Source organism: Monodelphis domestica, chromosome 4 (genome assembly GCF_027887165.1).
Source record: "Monodelphis domestica isolate mMonDom1 chromosome 4, mMonDom1.pri, whole genome shotgun sequence".
NCBI classification, from domain to species: Eukaryota; Metazoa; Chordata; class Mammalia; order Didelphimorphia; family Didelphidae; genus Monodelphis; species Monodelphis domestica.
Genome location: NC_077230.1, coordinates 309,852,930 through 309,875,603, shown reverse-complemented (window position 1 = coordinate 309,875,603; position 22,674 = coordinate 309,852,930). Strand labels below are relative to the sequence as shown.

At 38.3% G+C, this 22,674-nt stretch overlaps 1 protein-coding gene across 7 annotated transcripts in view; it reads left to right on the top strand.

Annotated features, from left to right (window-relative positions):
• Window positions 1-5,806: 5,806 nt before the first annotated feature.
• The window catches only part of DCLK1 (doublecortin like kinase 1), a 415,491-nt gene continuing 398,623 nt past the window's right edge, over window positions 5,807-22,674 (top strand). For 3 of the 7 annotated variants that reach the window (XM_056794751.1, XM_056794752.1, XM_056794753.1), the window contains exons 1-2: window positions 6,077-6,315; window positions 10,737-11,126. In XM_056794751.1, the coding sequence (XP_056650729.1) occupies window positions 10,751-11,126 (376 nt within the window). In that variant the 5' untranslated portion in view covers window positions 6,077-6,315; window positions 10,737-10,750. Of the gene's footprint in view, window positions 6,316-10,736; window positions 11,127-22,674 lie in introns of all 7 variants that reach the window. The other 4 variants (XM_007495323.3, XM_007495321.3, XM_007495325.3 and 1 more) reach the window with 4 other exon arrangements.

Here is a 22,674-nt window from a genome sequence, read left to right as displayed (position 1 = left end):
TAGAGGGAGCAGAACCTAAGGACAGTCATTCAACCATAAATGATCTTTATTGGACCCCTGCCGGGTGACCTTGGTCCAGGGGGAGGCTTTTCCCTCAGAAGGGTCTATGCTTACCTGCTCTAGGCTATCTTCAACATCAATCAGTAGAGAAGATATCCCCTCATAAGATCAGAGTTGGCCCATTTCTTGGAAACCCCATTTTTCAAAGACAGCCTCTCAGCAGGGAGTATCTCTCTCCTTTTACCTCATCAGCATCCATATTCCCTCTATCCCTTAAACTCATCCATTCCCTGTTACAAAACCTTCCTTATCCCCTGTACCTCTTCAATCCTCTATAATTCCTTTTGACTATTACAGTATTATTTGCTACTTTCTATTCTAATCTATCTTGCTTCCATTTTTTCCTCAATATTTCTAATTTGAATTTGAATTTGAATTTTTAATCTCTTCTTTCATTCCTTTCAGCTACTCTTGAAGTCCTTTTGGTCAAGCCATTCTTTACTTGGAGCTTGTAATTGTTCTGTGTTGAATTTTCTCTTATTTTAGATTAGTTTCTTGAAATTCTTTTAACCCAAAGTGTTTTTCATTGTGTTCTAAGTTTTCTCTTTACTTATATTTCTAGCCTTAGTTCCTATATTGGAACTTTGTGCCAGATTCTGCCTCTTTCTACACTCTTGGATAGAATAGGCAGTTCCTATTCAAACTCTTCCATTATGTCATGTCTAAATAAAGTAGCTTCTGTAGTACTCAACACAAATGGTATTATTCCCCATTATCCATCCCAATACATTATTTTTACTTCTTCCTGGTGGCCTAATATAGTTGTTATCCTCACCCATTTCCATCTTCTCATATTCTCAATTGGGAATTGACTTTCTTATTGTGGCTGCTATAAGATAAATACCCACTGCATCAGACTCCCTTGGAGCATTCCCACTCATTGAGTTAATCCTATGATCTATTATGTTTTTGAGTACTTCAAGGTATATGTTGCTTAACCCCATTCTCCCTGTGTAGTGACTTATGGTGCTTTTCTGACTGGCCATGGCTGAGCTCCACTGGTTTCAGGCCATTTAGGGAATTTTTATTGGCTTCCCACAGCCATGGCACATCCCTGTTCATAACTCCTACATCCTTCTTGCCCTCTTCTGGCTTCTGTAGTGTGTCCCCTGTCAGGATATCCCCAAATTCCAGACCCTGTAGAGCAGAATTGGATCAGTTTCCATTTCTAATGATATATCCCTTTGCTAATCATCTGCAGGCTTCTGATTGATTTCTTATGCAAGCCTAGAGTAAAAAGAAGAATTTACTACTGTTTGCCCTTAGTTTTCTAGATCATTGCTCCATTTGGTAGCTTTTTAGACTTTGGATGGAGTATTTGTGGGAAAGGAAGGTTTCCTAGGACCTTTCACGTCACCATCTTAACTGGAGATCACCAGACTTCATTTTATTAATTTCAAATTCCCCATATAGCTCATTGAATGTTGAGAAGTCCAAAAAAAGTAGCAACCATTCTCACTGATGCAGGCAATAATTGTTTTATTTTATTTCTATTTGTTCTTTTCCAAATGTAATATTTGTTGAATTACTAACATTGTGGTTATTGAATCAAGCTTTCAGTAAAGGAACCTAAAAACTAAGAATTTATCCTCAGAATTTGTGTTTGTAATCTTCAAAATTGGAGGAGCAAGAAAGATTTCCTCTTGCATGAGGTTAACTTCTCAAAGGGAGCAATTCCTTCTAATTTCCCAATCCCAAATGTTACCAATGCCTGATCTCTTGTGAAGATGTGAGTCTTGGAAGATAACTGTATCAAAGATGCAATCTAGGCAATTTAGATGAGACTTATCACAGACTTTCCTTTATTCAGGGATATCTAGGTGGGCCTAGAGTGAGGAGCAGCTGAGTTCAAATGCAGCCTCAGATACTTATTAGCTATGTGACTCTAGGCAAGTCACTTAATTTTTGTTTACTTCATTTTCCCTACCTATAAAATGAGGACCTATCTCCCAGGATTGTTGATATGAGATAATAGGAGATAATAGTTTAAAAGTACTTAGCACAGTTCCTGGTACATAGTAGGTGCTATGTAAATGCTATTATTGTTATTATTATTATTATTAACTATTATCTTTAACCAAAAATTTGTCAACCTGTAAGGAGAGTACTACACATAGAAAAAATACACTAGACCCAAGGGAACATGGAAGGAAACAGTTACACCACACTGCAACTTAATCAATTTTCCTATTTGCCATCCATTCTGGGAGTGATACAAGTGTCATGCCCTCGTCAGAGATGTTTCCTCAGAAGTCTAAACATTGGATGGGCTAATCAGCCATTCAAAACCCTAGAATCCAAACTTGGGTCTGAATGTTGATCCTGGATCCACCAAATTCACCAAATTGTTTCATGATTTGAGTCAGTTTAATTATCCCTTCAGTAGCCATGGTTTTTCCTCTTATTTGATCTCCCAGCTACACACCACCCCTTCATGCCAAGAATGACAACAGCAACATACAGCTTTATCTGGGCATGGTGATAAAATTAAGGTTTAAGGGAATGAATTGTTAATTGTAGAATTTCAGACACTGACAAACAGTGGGACCAGTGCCAGTCCTGGGCAAAATGCTAAAGGTTTTGCTCAGTCTTTCCAGGCTCTCCTCTTTAAATATTTTCCCATTTGTGTAGTACTTTACCCCCTCCTGAGGCACCAAGGGCCATTACCTTATCAAAACATTCTTTCAAGAAAGGATTTTACATCTACAATTTCTACTTTCATGTGAATTTGTCATAGAATAAGAAAATCATATGATATCACTTTTCTACTGGTCTTTGGACTTTTAGCTCCTGCCCAAGGCCATTATTAGCAAGAGTTTTTTTAATGTAAGAGCATTATAATCTAGGAAATAAATGTAGAGATTTGTATGATGGTGGTTATGTTCATGGGAATTCAAGGATAGTGTCCAGTTTAAAAAGAACATAAACAGAAGTCCAAAAAACAAAGAAACAAAAACCTTGTAGAAGTGCCAAGTGACTTCTCACTAGGTATTCTTGCTTTCAGGAAAATTAAAAGAGAAGCTGGTTTTTGCCAGCTAGAATATTGTGTGAAGAGATGAGAAGGTGCTGAATAAATGGAGATTTTGAACCCTAGACTTCATTCCCCAGAAGTCCTTGGTATTTCCCAGAATTTCCTATAATCTCTCCTGAGTCTCCACATTGGTGAGATCACAATTGGTATTTAACTGGCAGTAACGCCTGCCACGTGCTCTTCCTTTGCAAGTATAGCGGTAAGCTAAATACTTGGATTTTAAATGGACTAATCAACCATGGGCATGTGGTTTTTATTTTGTATCCTCTTTATTCCTTGATTTCTAATGATCCTTAAACCTCATAAAATATAATATTTTTACTATTAGAGATATAATTTAATTATTACAGTGCTTAGGATAAAAGCTGGCATCAAATGTCTGAATAACTTTGAGTTGCTGGAAGATGGTTTCCTTGAGCAGAATATGAAATCCAATCAGAGAGGTTTTTGCTGTTTCCTTAGCACCTAGAAGAGAGTCTTGCAGATGTTAGGGATCCAGAAAGTTTGTTGAATAGTAAAAAGCAGGCAAAACATTAGGATCAACTTAATAACTTCTCTGGATAATTTCTTAAAAAATTAAAGGGAGTGACAGCAGATCCCTTAAATACTTAATATTTTATTAATTAATCAATAATTAAGTAATTATATAAATAAATATATAAATATATGTTTTTATTTATTTATATATATAATATATAAATATTAAAATTATATAAATAAATATATAAATAAATAATAAATAAATAAATAATTGATGATAAATATTTTCTCAAGACCCTTGTGCAACTTACCTGGTTAATTTTACTTCCAAAGAAAGCATTATTTAAAGCCATAAAACTTAAGTCAAAACTTTCTCTTACTTGGTGGGCTATTTTTTGGCATAGTTAAGCCCTCTAGGAAGCTGCATTAACTCTTTCAGGCCACTAGAGTACAATTTGGTAAATTATTACTTCTGTTGACTAAATAATTGCATTTTAATTCCACAAGAAATCCTCTTCTGGAAGTGCATTTATTTTTTCAGGCCACTAGGGTGCTGTTCGCTGTCCCAAACAATTTACATGCCAAATAGAAGCAACTTGGACTCCAGAAAGTGTTAATACTACTTTGCAAAATTACTAATTTATTTTTAGGAAGTAGTTGTATCAAGGAGAGGCGAAGTAGTTAATTGGATGCATTTTCTGTATGTCCCTAGGTCAGGGAGTTCTTTCCACACTTTGTGGAATTACTTGAAACAGCTGGGAATGTAGTTGACAAATATCCTAAAGTACATATGTTGGGATGGAATAATGGTTTCTTGGTTAAGTATTTCATGAGAGGGCACATTCTCTTGGTCATTGATTAGAATGAATAAAATTCACAATCTTCTTTCTACAGGCTTGTAGGTTTGATTTATCTCTATGCCTACTAACTACTACACCTCCTATGATTTGGAGATATAGATTCAGTATTTTTCATTTAGACAAGTTAGTTAGCTCATTCTGTTCTTGAATGACCTTAATTAAGAGTATTTGTTGAATATGTAACATGCATATTATCTGAGCTCTTTTATAATTAATGATTATTTAGGTTTTACAACAAATTGAAAGAATGTTAACAATAAATTTTTATTAGTTACCATGAGTCAGAACCTACAAAATAATTGAAGATGGCAAGTTCAGTTCAGAAGCCAATCAACAAATGATAATCTTTTTTAAAATTATTATTTGAAGGATATAAGCATGAGGGAGAAATTAAACCTATTTATGATGGTCCCTGAGGAGAGGGCTGAAAATGATGAAGTTCGTACAAATGGACCCAAATTCAGTTTGAAAAGTGTAGTCAAATTGTAAAAGAGATTCTGCACTCACTGAACGTTTTTCGGCTGGGTCCGGGGATATGGGGTGCGGGAAGACAACTATTATCATAAAAGATGGTAGGGAGGATTCTTGGAAAGGGGATGTTTCAAGATTAAGTTATAGGGGCTTTCTGTTGTCCAGGAACCCATTTCTGCTTTAAGGCTTCCACTAGAGAACACTTAACCATCATAAAGTCTGTGTGCCTAGCATGACATTCAGATCTGAAGAGCATGTCAGCATTTCTAGTGTGTGACAATAATGTTTTCGGTGTAACAGGAATGGTGTGTAATATATATTCATGTCTGGCGCCATGAGTCCCAAGAGACAAGCAGGGGATTGGGGGACAGAATTCTGGGAGATGGCTACAGTTTTTGGTTTATGGGTCATCCCTAGGGAAATAGGGGGTGGATGTTAAAGGGGGTAGAAATCCTTTCATAAAAAGTGGAGAGGGGTGACAAGGTTGGGGCAAATAACCTCAGAGAGAGGGAGACAGTTGAAGAGGTGAGTTGGAAGTGTTGAATATCTGAGGGGGAACTGCAGTGGGAGAAACTACTGTTCTTTCTATCTACTTGAGGCTTGTCACTCACACCTTTGTGCCCCACCCCCTATTTGGGGAGGGGGCACTGTTCCCTACCCTTTCCCCTCACTCAATAATACAACCCCCTCTCTCGCCACTGAGTAGCCCTCAGTCTCCAACTACCATCCCCAGGTATCAGCCCCTCTCTATCTTAGATAATGACTATTCCTACCTTTTAGCTCCCCTTTTCACCCCCGTCAAAAGGTCACCGCAAGCAGTAGCGCCCAGAATAGCCCTTTGCATCCAGTGGCTCATTTCCTGGGGGACCAGGAAAAGATTAGGGTGAAGCTGTCAGGTGTGTGTATGGCCGAGGGGAACTGAAGATCACTAAGACCAGTGGGAGCTCTGGGAGGGCGTGAAGTCACCCAGCCCCAGGGTGGGGAAGGCGAAGAGGGCGGGGGCTTCAGGCGCGCACCCGAAAGAGGGTGGGAGAGGAGGAGAAAGGGGGTGGGGGGAGTGTGCAGAGAGAGGGAGAGAAGAAAAGGGAGCGCGCTCGCTGCCGCCGCCCTCCTCTGGAGAGAATCTGGAGAGTGGCAGAGCTAGGCTGCTGAGAAGAGCCGCATTTCAATGAGGACGGGCTCATGCAAATCACTGCAATAAGGGCAGAAGCTGAAAACGCGGAGCCCGAGCAGCTGCTGCAGACCAGCCTCACCATTGCTAGCACCACCATCACCGGCACTGGTACCTTAGCCGCCTTCGCTACCACCACCACCAGCAACAGTAGCATCACCCAGGCGAGGAGAGGAGCAGCGGAGGGGCCAAGAGACAGAACCGTTAACAAAGACGTTTGGCAGCGTCTCTCTGTGGACCTGGTGAGTGCAATTTCAATAAGGGAAGGTGGAGAGAGGAGGAGAAAAAAAGGAAGCGCGTGCCTGAGCCGCTTCTGCAGAGCTCCGGGGGCGACCCAGCATACCCCAACACCCCCTCCCCCTTAGCGTCCCTGGGCTGTGGCTGGTTAGGAAGAAGACCCTTCTGGAGCCAGCACTTTGGGCCCTGGTTGGCAGCCTTCCTGCAAGTCAGCCTCCTCCTCCAGACTGTTCCTAGAAAGGCGGCTGCCCGATGCAGCCATGCCCAGCCCAGCCCAGCCCAGCCCGGGGGTATTGTGTGGGCTTGGGCCCCTGGGCCGTGGGTACCGAACTCTTTTGTCTAGTGGCCGGTGCCACAGGGTTTTAAAGAGGAAAATTTGGGCTAGAGTGCGGGAGACCGCATTTTGAGCCTTTTAGCTTCACGTTTCTAACAAGGATGGAGTAAAGGGACGGAGATGGAGAGATAGAAAGGTGTTTGTCATTGTCAGAGTCAGCTGTGGAACGGGGACCAACTCTGCTCCTTGGCGGAGGAGTGGTGAAGCCAGGCCTTTTTTGTGTGCGGGTTTTTGTCGATGTGGTGATAAGGCTTGTGCCCATTAAGAGGTGACCGGCTTCATTTTGGGTCGGGCTGTTTGGTAGCCTGGGCTGTAATTACATTTGCTTGTGTAGTTCCTCCAGGGACTGCGAGGCAGCATCATGTACAGATTAGCGCCTGCAGTGTTAAAAGCACGCAGGGAGGAAATGGCATTTTCCTCCTAGAGAGAGCAGGGGCTGGAAGACACAGCCCCTGCATTGGCCCACAAAAGAGACATCTTTTGAAGACAGGTTTTGAACAGGGTCGCTGCTGGATAGTCTGATGAGTGAAGAGGTCTAATCCAATATGCAGATTGTGCATATATTGTACCTCTCAATGGCTGAATGTAACAAATTCCAGGCACACATACTGATTGCACTGCAGGGGTGTGTATGGGCAGATGAGGTTGTGTATGTTTTCACATAATGTCATCTTTCTTTAGAACCTCAAAAAGTAGGGCAGTATTTTATGAAACAACACGTGTATGCACACTAGAATAGGTCTTAAAAATAAGGGTTATATGCTGTTGAACAATAGAAGTGAATTTCACTTAATGCATTTAGAGGGTTTATATATGTTTGTGTATAAGCATACACAAATATGGTATCTCTATATACAATCTATGTCCATTACTTAAAGTATAGGCATGTCTTTTATCCCATGCTTTTCCATTAACCTGCAGTGTAATCTTTCAGTAGATGTGGGTGAGGTGTGTGTGTGTATGTGTATGTGTGTGTGTGTGTTTGTAAAGCTGTAACAGGAATCCATCTGCTGGTGCAAGGGATAAGGAGACTGATTCCTTAAAATGGTGAGAAATCCCAAAGAGAACAATCAAAGATTCCTAGTTCTTGTAATGGTAACCTTGTAGGAAAAGCTTTGTGCTTAGAGAAGACCTCTTTTTCCTTAACACCATAAGTTTCTCTCACGGAGATGTCTAAGGTTATTCATCTCTGTATTTTTCCCTTTGCCTAGTGCCTGTATCTCCTATGTAGTAGATGAATGAATCAGTAAAACAGAATATTTTATGTTTTTCAGCAAGTTTAAGTGAACATTTATTCATTATTTTAAGAGCCAGACACAATTTCAATGGGCAGGAAAGCAAGACTAAATTGAGGGAGGCTTTACCTACCTTGATATATCTCACATGTGTTCTAGGTTGTGTTCAAGTTTAGAGTGGAATTCCTCTAGTTTCTTGGGGGTGGGTCCAGGACAAATGCCTTAATTTTTCTTTTTGTTTGAAGTGTTTTTTTTTTCAGCATAATTATAGTTAAGAAGCATTGAGTAAAACCCTACTGAATACCAGATACTGTGCTTAAACACTGGAGATACAAAGAAAGGCAGAAAAACAATTCCTGTCCTCAAGAGGCTCACAGTCTAATTGGGAGAAACAACATGCAAAGAACTATGTGTAAAAACAAACTAGATACACAGGATAAATTGGATTTGAGAATGAAAACACCAAGATTAAGGGAGATTAGGAAAGGTTTCTTCCAGAAGATAAAATTTTAGAGACTTGAAGGAAACCAGGAGATAGAGAGGAGGAGGGAGAGAATTCTAGGCTTGGGGACAGCCAGAGAAAAGTACTTGGAATTGAGGAGATTGAGTGTTGCGTATGAAGAATAGCAAGGAAATTTTATGGATCACATGTATGAAGAGAGTAGAGTGTAAGGAATAACGAAACTGGAAAGGTGGAATGGGGTCAGGTATTGGAGGACTTTAGAAACCATAGTTATATTTTTGAAAATGATCAAGTTTCAATTTGTTAGCCATATCTACTGATTGCCACTTGGAGTTAGGAGGAAGGAAGACTTTGGCCATAGGCACTGTACAATACAGCTTCTGTGGCATTGAAGCTGATTTTTAAATATAAATTTAGGAGTGACCCCCTGGAGGTGGGAGAATTACAATTGGCTTTAAGCAAAACAAAATCCACAAAGCAGATTGGATTTTGGCTTCAGCTTTAGAATTGTGGGGATGTTGGTTTTGTGAAGAGCCTGATGAGCTGGTTTCTTGGCATTGGTATTGGCAGCATTTCCTTTCCCTGCCCCTCTAGAATGAAAAAAAAATGAGGGATCTGGCTTTCATAAAATATGTAACAACAGGATACTCTGTCCCACATGGAATAGCCAATCAGCCCGCTCTTCTCCTTAATACTTATCCACAATGTTGGACATTATCTACTATTTTCTTTAAAGTAACTCAATTTATAAATCAGTTGTTCATGGTTGGGAAAGGTATAACTTCTTTCTTGGAAGCTATAAGCTATACTATGTTCTCAGAAAGTATGAGATGTTTCCTTTCATTCAGGGGGGGCAAAAAAGATATGTTCCCTCATGATAGCTCCAGTGTTGGATCACACTTTTCTCATATTTTGTACAGTTTGAATTAGGAGTGCTTTAAAAACCCCATATGCACCATGCTAAAAGGGGCCAGACCTACTTTTATGGAGTATAGTTGATCAATGACAATTAATGTCTCTTTTACTTGCCCTGTGAAATTGATAATTTATTAATATTAATAATATAGATAATTTATGATCTCACTTCTTCTAAAGTGCTTTGTATTAGCTGCCTTTTGTCTGTGTGGTCATAAGATCATATATCTAGAAAAGGAAGGGACAATGAAGGCCATCCTCTTTAAACCCCTCATTTAATAGCAGAGGAAACTGAGGCCAGAGATTCATACCTTAGATCTCACATACTATATGTCAATATAGGGCTCTGAGCCCAGATCCTCTGACAACATAGCCAGTGTTGTTTCCACTGTAGTGTTTAACTCTGGTAAAATGTTATTTAACTAGACTCATTCAAATTTTCTGAGTGTCAGAAAAAGGGTAGAGTAAACTAAAGGTCTATTATATCTGACATTATGAGTAGATGGCTACTTTGGTGCTATGAATTAAGTGGTGCTAGGAAGGCCACCTCTCCAAAAGTACTTTCACCCTACTTTATGTCAATGTACCTGATATTCCCAGTAGAGGATTAGTTCTTTTGGGTCATGAAAACTTTGGGCTTTCAGTATTCCCATATTAAAATTCAAATACTAGGGGAAGGATAACATTTTAAGCTAGTTCTTCATTCAATGACACATTAGTGAATATTGAGGGAGAATTTATTGTGGTGGTAGCTAGCTGAGAGAAAAGCTTATCATATATATAGAGGGCAGGAAAAGGGAGTTAACAGGGAAAATGGGGTAGACTTCACCCTCTGTTTCAAAAGATGTAAACAAATCATTTCCTTCTTAGCTCCACTCTGATCATAAACAAAAAAGCTGAGAAGAAACAACTATGCTTAGGAATGCATTTTTATTCACTCAAGTTGTAGACTATAATGAATGCCTTTTTAAGGAAGAAATAGAATTTGTTAGGATACAACCAATGTCAACTTTTGAATAAAATAAGTTAGTTTTGGTTAGTTGTGTGTTTATATGCATATGTCTGTGTGTATGAGACAGTGAAAGAGAGAGATAGGAGAAAAGTGAATTTCCTTCAAATAGTGTTTTTCAGGATTTCCTTTAAGAATTTCTCAGCATATTTCCCAGCATTCAGTATCATATAATATAAACTCATTTATACTTGACTTTAAAGTCTTTCTTCTTCCACCTTCCACCAAAATACAATTATTAATGAAATTTCAACTCTTAAGATGGAGCCTTGGATTTTTTTCTTTTACTCATGTCAATCATTTATCACAGTATTCCTAACATTTGCATTGTTTCTACCTATTAAATTTGTCTATTAAGTCTGGCCTATTATATCTGTCTTAAAATGGCACATATTTAGTCTTTAATCAGTGTTTGCTGACTCACTGAAAATGACCATGCATATTTCTGTTTTTATCTTTCTTGTTCTTAGATTCCATCTTGAACATGTCTTTTGGGAGAGATATGGAGTTAGAACATTTTGATGAGCGGGATAAAGCGCAAAGATATGGCAGAGGGTCTAGGGTAAATGGCCTGCCCAGCCCGACCCATAGTGCCCATTGCAGCTTTTACCGCACCCGCACTCTGCAGACCCTCAGCTCAGAGAAGAAAGCCAAGAAAGTCCGTTTCTATCGTAATGGAGACCGATACTTCAAAGGGATTGTATATGCCATCTCCCCAGACCGATTTAGGTCCTTTGAGGCTCTGCTGGCTGATCTGACCAGAACTCTGTCTGACAATGTGAATTTGCCCCAGGGAGTGAGAACAATCTACACCATCGATGGGCTTAAGAAGATTTCTACCTTGGACCAACTAGTTGAAGGTAAGCATTGAAATGGTAGATGTTAAGTTGCCAGATAGTGTTCTGATAATAGTACATTTGTATTCAACCTTGATTTAGAAAAATCATTTAGAAAAAATAGCATTGTTGTGATTACCAGCATTTCATATATTTAAAAATCCAGTTTATAATAGTTTCAAGAAAATCAAAGCAATATTATGGTGTGAAGTCACACAATAGTGAATTCCAGAAACTTTGAACCATCCTTTCCCCTAATCCACAAAGCATCTTCCTTATCCATTTCTATGACCCTAAGTAATCACTTACCCTTTGGGGGCTTCGGATTCCTGAACTATAAAATGGTGATAATAATAACTACATCAAAAGATTGTTGTGAGGATCAAATGAGATAATTTATGTGAAGGATTTTGCAAACTTTAAATGACTATATAGATACTGGCTATTATTATATACAATTTACAGAGTACTTTCTTCATGCTAATCTTTGGAGATAGTTCCTTTATTATCTTCATATCACAAATGAGGAAACTGAGGCCTCCAAAGGATAAGTGACGTGTCATAGAGGAAATAATGGACATCAAGTCTTCTGCCTCTTGGAGAATATTCTTTCCCCTTTATTATTGATTTATATTTTATTTAAAGGACTCTTTTCCTTAGCAAGTAGAGGAACTTTATTTAATCTCTGCTAAGAAAAGATTTGATTTAAAGTCCTCAATAGCTAATATTTTCTCTTGAAAGTTCATTGGAAACATGAGTAAGTTAAATTTTGATTTGTGATCAGGTGTGTGTGTGTGTGTGTGTGTGTGTGTGTGTGTGTGTGTGTGTGTGTGTTAGCCATCTATCACACCTGGCCTTACTTATAGGCAAAGTACGTGCAATCTCATCATCTCAGAAACAGAGAGAATGGCCATAGATTTCCCCTTCCTTCTCCTCCCCACCATGTTTTATGGACAATATACCAAATTCCTTTAAAAGGGGGCAAAACTTTCACTTTGTTAGAGATAAGGCAAATGATTTCTGTTGGAGTAAGGTTAAGAATTTAAATTTACACCAAGGTATAAATGTTTTTGGGACCTTTTCTGATAGCTTCTGGAATGCTTTATGGCAACACAGACAGGAGTAAAAGAACACAGAAAGGGAAGGCTGACAGTTTTGAAGATTTCTGTTTTTATTAGGGTTGAGCTTATTGAAAATGCCCTTTGCTCAATCTCTTAATTATTTTATTTTGTGTGTCCTAAAAACTGTGAAAATTTTGAGTTTGTATGATAGAGCATCCCTCTGGCAGAATGCCCAATAATTTCTCCTTTCTCCAATTTCTACCTTGAGGCTAGTTCAGGTGATATAAAGTTTCCCTCTCAGTTTTCCCTAGGGATTTCCCGTTTCTTTTTCCTCCTCCTCATATGCTGTCCCTGATCACTGGGCAGAACATTTCTTTCTTCCTTTGTAACTGGAGAATACATGTTGAGCTCAGTGTCAGTACCACTCCAGAGTGCAGACTTCTTGTTTCTGTCACTGCTCTTCCCTCCTTTCAGCTCCTTGCAGAATGCCAAGCAGGTCACTAGTGTGTCTGGACTTCACAAGCCTCAGGGAGTAGGAAAGAGCCTGTGGTTTGTTTTTTGTTTTGCCTTATTTATTTATTTATGGATTCAGGGTCCCCTTTCAGTGAGCAGACATGCTGCCAAGATGTTTCTTGGCTTGCTTGCATCTGGCCTTTTCCTTTTTATTCAGACTTTGGTGATTCCAGTAAATTAAAGGAGAAGAATTGACATAGCATTTTTTATCTGCTAAAATGTATTTGTTCTGTTTATCTAGTACAAGCATATGGAGATAAACACTTTTAATGTTTATACATATATGTGCATACTGTTAAATATTTAAAGTAGGAGTATTGCTAAATACTTAAAAGGAATGATCATGTATTGGACTATTATTGGACCAAATATAAGAATTTTTTGCATAAATATGTTGATATAGAAAAGAGATTCAGTCTTTATTCTAGGGCAGCAGAGAGTTTTGTGGCTTGAACAATTTTGTACCTTAGTTTTCCCAGAAGGGTTGGATTTCTTATATAAAGAAGGTCAGAAAAATCCTCATGAATTCTCTTAGAAAGAATTTCAAAGAGAGAAGAGCAGATAGTTGTGAATAAGTATGAAGAGATTTTCTTCTTTCCTTTGAGTGACCATACAAAGCAATGTTCTGTCCTTGTTTCCAACCTGTCAAATGATTATTACTTTGAGAGGCAGGTTGTTCAGATTGATAACATATTTAATATTATGACCTTTTCTTAGAGAGGAGACTAACTTCTTTTAATAGTTTCCCAGTCAGAACACCTGGATTATTTCCATACTCAGTTCTGGAACACCATAGTGTAGAAGGATGTTTATGCACTGGAGAAGTAGACAGCAACCACAATAGTGAAAACCCTTCAGCCCAGGCTATATAAGAACTAGTTGAAGGAACCTGGAGAAGACTGGAGATATGGATGGAGAGGAGGGCAGAACATGATCACCGTTTTCAGGTTTTTGAAAGACTGTCATGTGGAATAAGGGTTGAATTTATTCTTTTTGGCCCTGGAGAGTAGAGCAGATGTTCCACAGAGGCTAATTTAGGAAGGGTATCAGGAATGAGTTTCTTACAATTGGACCTACCCAAAGGTGGGAAGTAGTATTCTTACCTTGAAGATCTTCTAGTAAAGTCTGGATGACCACTGAGTTTCTTGTAGGATTCTTTTGGGGATGTGCATTGAACCAAAGAGCTGCTGAGGTCCCTTCTAACTCTGAAATCCTTTGATTCTTTTTGCAAAAAGACCAATAAATATATGTTTTAGCATAAACTAAACACCAAATGGATATTCCTATGACGATGATAGTTGTATAAATATACCTAGATATTCATTCTTTTTTAAAACATGTTTATAATAATTAACTGACTCCAGGAGTAGAGTTACCACAGCATATTGATGCTTCAGTCAGAAAGTTTTTTTTCTTTTTTCTCTCCCCAAAAATATTCTTCTCACATCAGGTAGCTTGTGTTGCCCAAATTTGAAATCATTGGTTGAAGGATGATGCATTGTCCTCTGTTAGCTGGAATTTTAAAAATTTTAAGATAACAAAACAAAAATTTTTCTTGTACCTAAATTGTGCAGTACAGCACAGAAGTTCACCTATTAGCAAGTGGTGGGGGTTTTTCCTTTAAAATAAACTTTATTTCAGTTTTAACAGATTTTTTCTAATTTATAACACCAACAATTAGTAAGCAGCTGTGCTTTGTGTTGAACTAGCTGGAAATTCATTCAGTTTTGCTTTTTGCCCAATTATAATCCTGCTTAGCTGTTAAAATGCAAACTATTGCTTCATATTCATTATTAGGCTCATCACTCTCCCTATACATACTAATTTTATGTCAACTTCAGCTTATATTGACTTTTTCTTTTTCTTTTCTTTCAGTTTCCCAATTTGGTGATGTTTATGTAGCAAATTAAATCCTTTCAGAGTGAATGACAGGTGTTTTTGTCTAATAATGCCTTTCTGGGTGTGTACACTTCCTCATTTGATCCTTTCTCAAAATCAGAGGTTTTTATTTACAGTGATACACATGACAGGAGAGGAGTGGCTTCCACTATTGACATTTATAACCCTGACTTGCATTTTCTTAGTTGTCAACTCCAGCCATAAAGAGAAATGGCTTTTCACTATGGAGATTTCTTGGAGCAGTCCATTGGTGGAAGTCCTAATGAGTGAACTCTCTTAGAATTGGAGGCGTTGAGTGCAGATCAATGCATGGCATCTTCCACTATCTTTCCATTGTGAGATTTCTTTTGTATGTATATGTATCTTTTACCATGACATAAGCAATGTGGAAATTTGTATAACATGAAAGCTCGGATATAACCTATATCAGACTGATATCTGAGGTTGCAGGGAGGGTAGGGACAGAGAAAATGCAAATTGTAAAATATCAAAGAACAATTGTTAAAAATTGTTTCTACATATAGCTGAAAATTTTTTTTTAATTGGGAAAAAAGAATTAGAGGACAGGTGGAGATTTAGACTGTTGTCTAGTAAGCAGGATTGCACATTAATTCCACTTTTGTAGCCGATTCACTTTGAGACTTTGGTCAAGCCTTCTAAAACATCACTATGCCTCAGTTGTCCCACTTGCCTTCTTTCTTCCTTAAGATACAGTGACAGTAAATTAGGTAATATTAATATAAGAATTTTGAACTCTTAGGAGGAAAAGTGCTATATAAGTCCATTTGTATGTAATTTCTATATGCAGAGCATGGTGCTGGGCAATGGGAGAAAAACAAAAGCATCAAAGATACCTTCTTGCCTTCATCCAGTCTTATCACTGGCCTGTATCTCCTCTCTTTCATTGCAGAATTTCTAGAAAAAGCAAACTACGTTAATTACCTCTACTTCCTTAGTTCTCACATCTTAATCCTTGAAGTCTTGCTCTTGTTCCCACCACTTGACAAGCAGATAGTGTTCTCATCATTACTAACTCCAGCAACCTTTTCTCAATCCCTATCTTTCTCAACTTCTCCATAGCATTTGACACTATGGCCACCCTCTCCTTTTGTGTACATTTTCCTCTCTGAGTTTTCATAGGCTCATACATCTAGAGCTGGAAAGGACTTCAGATGCTCTCTGGTCCAACTCTCTCATTTTATTGATGAGGAAATTGAAGTGTCTTATCCTGGCCACATGAGGAATAAAAAGCAGAGACGAGATGTGAACCTAGACCCCGATTATAAAGCCAATATGTGATATTTTTCTGTGATGGTTCTCTTTCTTATCTGTCTGAAGAATCCTTCTTGATAGTTCCTATCGGATGATCATCCATGTCCCAACTCCTGGGTATAAGTATGCATACAAGCTCTGTTCTTGACCTTTTCCTCTTTTCTTTCAGCACCTACATGTGCTCATTTGGTGATTTAATTAGATCTGATGAATTCATGATAATTTCTATTCAGGTGACTCCCAAGTCTACATATCCAGCATGCATATATATCACCAACTGCCTCCAAGATATCTCCACCTTTTTTTTCTCTAGATAGATCAAATTCAACATATCCAAAATTCAATTCATTATCTTTCTGCCTGAATCCATCCTTACTCCTGAACTCCCTATTTCTGTCAAATATATCACCAGTTTCCCAGTCATCTAAGTCTACAACCTAGGAGTCCTCCTCTTCGCTCCTATTTACCTGCTCACATCCAAGAATTTGCCAAGTCAGTTTTATCCACTTAATATTTCTTGTCTCTGTCTCCTCACTACTCACAACCCACCCTCCCCCCGGTTCAGATCTTGATTACTTCTTACTATAATAGTGTCTTTCTTCTCTAATAAATTCTTAAGATAACAGTCAAACACCTATTCCTAAAGCTTCAGTTCTGACCATGTTATTCACCTCCTTAAGAAATTTGAGTGGTTCCTTATTGTCTCCTTTTGTCATTTAAGGTCCCTTTCAGGATGGTTCCAAATTATTTTATCAAGTATATTACACACATTATGTCTTTCTTTAAAAAATATTACCTTCTGTCATAGAATCTATACTATTAGTTCCAAGGCAGAAAAGCAGTAAGGGATAGGTAATTGGGGTTAAGTGACTTATCTAGGGTCACACAGCTAGGAAGTGTCCAAGGCCAGATTTGAAACCAAGATGTCTCATTTCCAGGCCTGGATCTCTAACTGTTGAGCCACTCAAATGCCCCTGTATGCTTTATGTTCCAGTCAAACTGGCCTGCTTTCTCTTCCTTTAACACATTTCCTCCATGGTATCTTTGCATTCTCCCATATCTATAATTTCTCTCTGCCCTTCTGTCTCATTGAAACTGCTTCTCAACAAGACTTAACCCAAATATCACCTCCTTCAAGAAACATTTCCTGATTCTCTCTGGTATTATTCCTTGTACTCCATTCCATGTCAAGTCACTTTTTATTTATTTTGCATACAACCTAAATTTACTTATTTGTGAACATATTGTAAACCTCCAGGAAAATGTAAGCTCTTTGAGGGCAGGGACCATTTTTTGTTTTTATATTGATATCCCTAGTACCTGATACATAGCAAGTGCTTAAGAAATGCTTACTTAAATGATCAAGGCTCAAGCATGGCCCATTTATTGGTATAGTGCTTTTTTTAACCTGTGTCACTTTAGGCAAAATACTTAACAGCTGTTATTATTGACAGGGTAAAGTGTTTCTTTTTTTTTTTTAATCTAAAAGGGAGGACAGGTGAGGTGTGGTAGTGATTCTGTGGGTGAAAATAAAGTCATTTAGAAGATGCCATATTCTTCTGTCTTCTAGACATGTGGTATGTAAAATAGAGGATGTTTTCTTCCGTTAGAACATGTGTCATCTACATACTTTTCCTTTTAGTTATTCTCCTAAATTCGTTCCCTTTAGCCTACATCATTCTTCTCCACCCTTTACAGTGTGTTTTTCCATCTGTGACTTCTTTTGTATTCTCATTGCTGTAATCTTATTCCAGATCATTTCATTTATCACATAAATATTTATTAGGCTTTAGCTATGTGCCTGACTTCGGGAATATAAAGACTAAAAATCTTTTTTTTTCCCTCATGTAACTTATATACAACTGAAAAAAAATTCCAATGTGTGCCTAGGTAAAGAAATACAAAACAAATATTATGTAATTGGACAGGGAAGAAAGCCCTTACAAATTCACTTTTTTTTAAATGAGATAGAGAGATATGGACTAACTGATAGTTAAGTCAGGAAGACTTCATTGAATGACAAGACCAAGAGAATAGTCATTAAGAATTTAATGTCAGCTTGGAGCTTATTCTCTAATGGAATGCCCCAGTATTTGTGCTTAGCCTTCAGCTGACTTGGATAAAGGTGTGTAATTAATATCTGTACCTTGAGAGTGAGGTGCTGGGAATTGTAGTTCTAGGGTACAGATATTAATTACACAAAGTTGCACATGACATATTTATCAAATTAGTAGATTTCACACAGCAAGAATCCAGAAAGAACTTGACAGATCTGAGCACTGAGCTGGATGGAGCTAATAAAATTAAATTTCTTGGAAATGTGTCTAAAGATTCACACTTGATTTACAACAAACAACATAGCATCCTAGAGTTGGAAGGTACTTCAGAACCTATTTCATTCAGCTCATACTTACTTATCTCATAGAGTATGCAGGGAGAACTAGAACCTGTGGTGTGAGGACTTGCCAAACCCATTTATCCACCTTTGGTGTCTACCTTTCATCTAGCTCTCACCTGTGGCTCCAAAAAGCTGCAGTATGTGCACTCAGCAGGAAGGCTAAATCAGGTCAAAGGTAACCAAAGGACCCCAAATATGTCAGTGACTTCAGGAAGTTTCTACGCAAGGCACATGAAGACTTCCCTATTGGAATGGTTGGCTGAGAACAACTTGTTCTAATATCTATGAAGGTGGCCAAAGCAGGTGCTGTGGAGAGCCTAGAGCTTGGCCAGACATCCAAGATACCAAGGTCATCCACTGTAGGCTGAGCCATTCATTGCTAGTCATCTTGACTTTTGTCTTGGCGCTGGACTTTGATGACTGGAAGAGAGAATGGGGCGGGAGACTGTGCAACTGTGCCTCACTTAAATCTCTCTGATATCATTGATCTCCTTTGAAACAAAGGACAGCCTGCCTCACAAGTACAAGATACAGAGGCATGATTGGAGAGTGTGAAACAGCAGAGTTAGGTATTTAAAAAAACTAATATTATATTATACCATATTAAAAGAGAGTGTTGAGGACTATAGAAGGGATATACTATTGGAGGAAGAGAATAAGCATTTATTTGGCACAGACTATATTCCAGGTGCTATGCTAAGTGATTTACAAATGTTCTCTCATTAGATCTAGCACATTATACCACTGTGACCAGATTATATCTGCAGTATGTGTTCAGTTCTGAGTGCCTCATTTCTAGGAAAGGTGGGGATGGGTATAGGGATGAAGGGAACCTGCATTTATTAAGCACTTACTATGTGCTATGCACTTACAAATATTATTTAATCATTTTCTTGAAGTACTTCTATAAACTAGAGAGCATCTAGAGGAAGAGCATAAGATTGGGGAAGGAGCTCAAGGTCCTGCCATAGGATGATCAGGTGAAAGAAATGGGCATGCTTAACTTGGAGAAGACCTATGTGTCTTTAATATTTCACTCTGAAGAAGAATTAGTCATTTTCCTCTAGGCCTGCTCAGGCTTGCCTAGGGAACAAAGGGCAGAATCTAGAGACAGGCACATTTAGATTTAGAAACTTGGAAAACATAATGGGTAAGACTCTGGAGACCTAGGTTTTAGTCTAAGATCCTTCCCTACCTTGTAGCATGGCATTAGCCAGGTTCTTTATCACTCTGAACTGGAGGCACTGATTTTGGAATCAGAGATGTGGGTTTGAATCCCATTTGTACAACTTATTACCTGTGTGATTTGGGGCAAGTTGTTTAGCTGCTTAGGATTTCTCCCCTTCAAACTAGAAAATTGGATTTGTTTTCCTTGTTCAGTTGTTTCAGTTGTATCTTATTCTTCCTGACTGCATTTGGGGTTTTATTGGAAAATAGTGCTAGAGTGGTTTGCTATTTACTTCTTCATTCCATTTTACAGATAAGGAACTGATACAATCAGAGTTAAATAACTTGCCCAGAGTCACACAGCTAGGAAGTGTCTGAAGCAGATTTGAACTCCCAAAGATGAGTCTTCCTGACACCAGACCCAAGTCTCTATCCATGGTGCTAGCTGTCCAGAAGGTTGGACCATATATTTCCTAAGATCCCTTCCAACTCTTACTTATGAGTCTGTGATTCCTGCCAAACCTTCAATATTCCCTTTCACAGGCAAGATAGAATTTACATGTTATGGGTCTGGCATTTAAGACCACCCAAAATATGTTCCCTCCTTTTGTTTCTGCTCTTTCTCTCATTGCTCTTGAGTATGAACAATCTGATTTGGCTAAATTAGGCTACTTACCATTGTCCTCATTCCCCTTCACTGTATACTGTCATACCTTCAGGTCTTTTCTCAAACCATTCTCTTCCACATGAAAATGCTCTTACACTATACACCCAATGAAGCCTCCTCACTCTTTCAAAGCCCAGTTCACGTCTTACCTTCTCTAAACACCCTAGAGGTAATCTAATTCTTTTCTAAGAATTAGTTTAAAACACTGCAGCCCATTGTTTAACACATTTTCTGCTTGTGTTGCTATTTTTCATGTGTTTTTGTCTACTTGGAAGTAGCAGATACACTGAATTTAGAATCAGAGGGTCTGGGTTTGAATCTTGACTATTGCTGTGTAGTTGTTTGCTCTCCAACAAGTCTAGTCACAACTATGAACTAATCTCTGTCTAACATGATGGTTATTGAAGTTCTTTATAAACCATAAGGCACAAGCTGAATGCTGCTGAGATTTGTGTAATAACTCCGTGAGAGTGCCTGGGTTTGATTCTATGATGCTTACTACCTAAATTATCTTGGGCAAGTAACTTAAACTCCCTGTGGCCACAGTTTCTTCACCTGTAAAAATGAGAGTACTAAACTAAAAGGCTTCCACAGTCCCATCCTACTTTAAATATTTGATCCTATGAGTCTGAATTATGTTCTAAGATCTTTAGGGAGAGGAGGACTTTCTCACACTTCTTTGTATCCACATAACATCAGGCAATACCATGCATATAGTTGGAGCTCAAAAAATATTAGATAATTGATTTCTACTCATGAGAATGCAGATATAACCAAAGAATTAAAAGTTCTTTGGATACAGTCACTTTTTAGATCTCCTAATGTACATTTCCATGGCTACTGCTCTAAATGTGTTGCTCACCATCTGCACTGAGCAGAAGCAGGGTTGATTAAAGCAATTGGATGATCCCATTTCTATCCTCAAGCAGATCTCTCATCTCATTCACTCCTGCCTTACTTCCTTACTTCGTGATCACTGGAAGTCTTATGCAGGAAGATTAAAATGGTGGTGAAGGTCGAGGTGGGAGAGTCTCATTTCATCTCAAAGGTTTTTTTTGTTCCTTTTAACTTTGGGAGACACAAGGAACAAAACATAAAACCTCAATTTACTGCTGCCTTCATTCTTGCTCATTCTTTTGCTTCTTCAAATAAATGGTGACTGAATGCCTTCTAGACCTAGTGAGAGGTTATACTTTATAAAGTATGGTTGATTGTCCTTGTTCATTGACTTTTTGTTCTGATGACTCAGCAAGGTCATGAAACATCTGTAATCCTGCCTTTTCCTCCTTCTTAAGACACATGGCAATTCAATCAAGACTCTTAACTAATTTTTAAAATGGGGGTAGGAAAATGCTTGATGGTATTTTCTGAATGGTTTCTAATTTGTACCCCTTCTTCCCTCCTGACCCCAATGAAGATACTTAAAAGAGTAGTCTATTCAGTTCTTGAATTCTCAGCCAGTGAAGAGGTGGAGAAAAGATGTCAGGACATGACACAGAATTTATAGTTCCTGCCCTTCGAGATCTATTGCTTAATAATAATAATAATCCCCAGTGCTTTCTTCTGCAACAGTCCTATGAGGATTGGAAGTTGAAAAGGACCTCAGAGATCATCAGATACAGCCCTCTCATTTTATAAATGAGGAAACTTGGACCCAAAAAGAGTTGAGGTGACTTCTTCATGGTCAGATGAGGAAAAAACACCAGGGCCAGAATTAGAACCCAGCTCTTCTAACTTAAAATCTGGATAGTCCACATAGTAAATCTAAATCTGTTTTAAAAATGAGGAAACTGAGGCTCAGAGATCTTGTGGCTTTTACCCATGGATACAAAGCTAATAATTTTGAAACCCAGATCTATTGGCATCATATTTGTTATTCTTCCCAGAGAATCAAAATGTGATACCCCATTTTTCTCCTTGAGGCAGGAATGCTTTTAAACTGGAAAGCTATCATGTTTTTAAAGATTTCCAGAGAAAGCATCTATAAATCTATAAACTGTCTTGGGAATCTTCCTAGTATTTAGTAGTGCAATCAAAATGTCCTTACTAAATCAGGGCATTCCCAGGCATCTATGATTAAATGGGCACTCTGTGTAGTTTAGGTGTGCTCAGAAGGCTCTTTATGATTTTTCAGTAAACCACAATCTCTTATATTGCTTACCTCAGGGTTCCTTTTTTCAGAATTTCTTTAACTCCAGGAGCACATAAAAGTGAATATTTAGTTCTCTCCTAGATCTTAACCTTAACAGTGGTAAAATGTGCTTACTAGGTTTTGCATTGATATGGATTCTATACTGGAAAAAGTAAAATTCATTCCAGACTACCCTCACTTAAAGTAACCTCAGCATGCCACATCTTGAACTTACAGATGAAAGTAAAGAAAAAACCTGACTTGCAGCCTCCAAGGGAAGAGGTTTTCAAGCTAAAGAATTTCATATTAAGTATCATGACTTGCTGGGAAAATGTGATGTAAGTCATCCCTGCTTATATTAGAGAAATTGGCAAATTCTATAAGGATTTGAGAAGTAGAAAGTACAGGAAATGGACTCAGTGAGTATAAATGGCTTTTTCTAGTCTTCAAAAGGGAGCAGACAT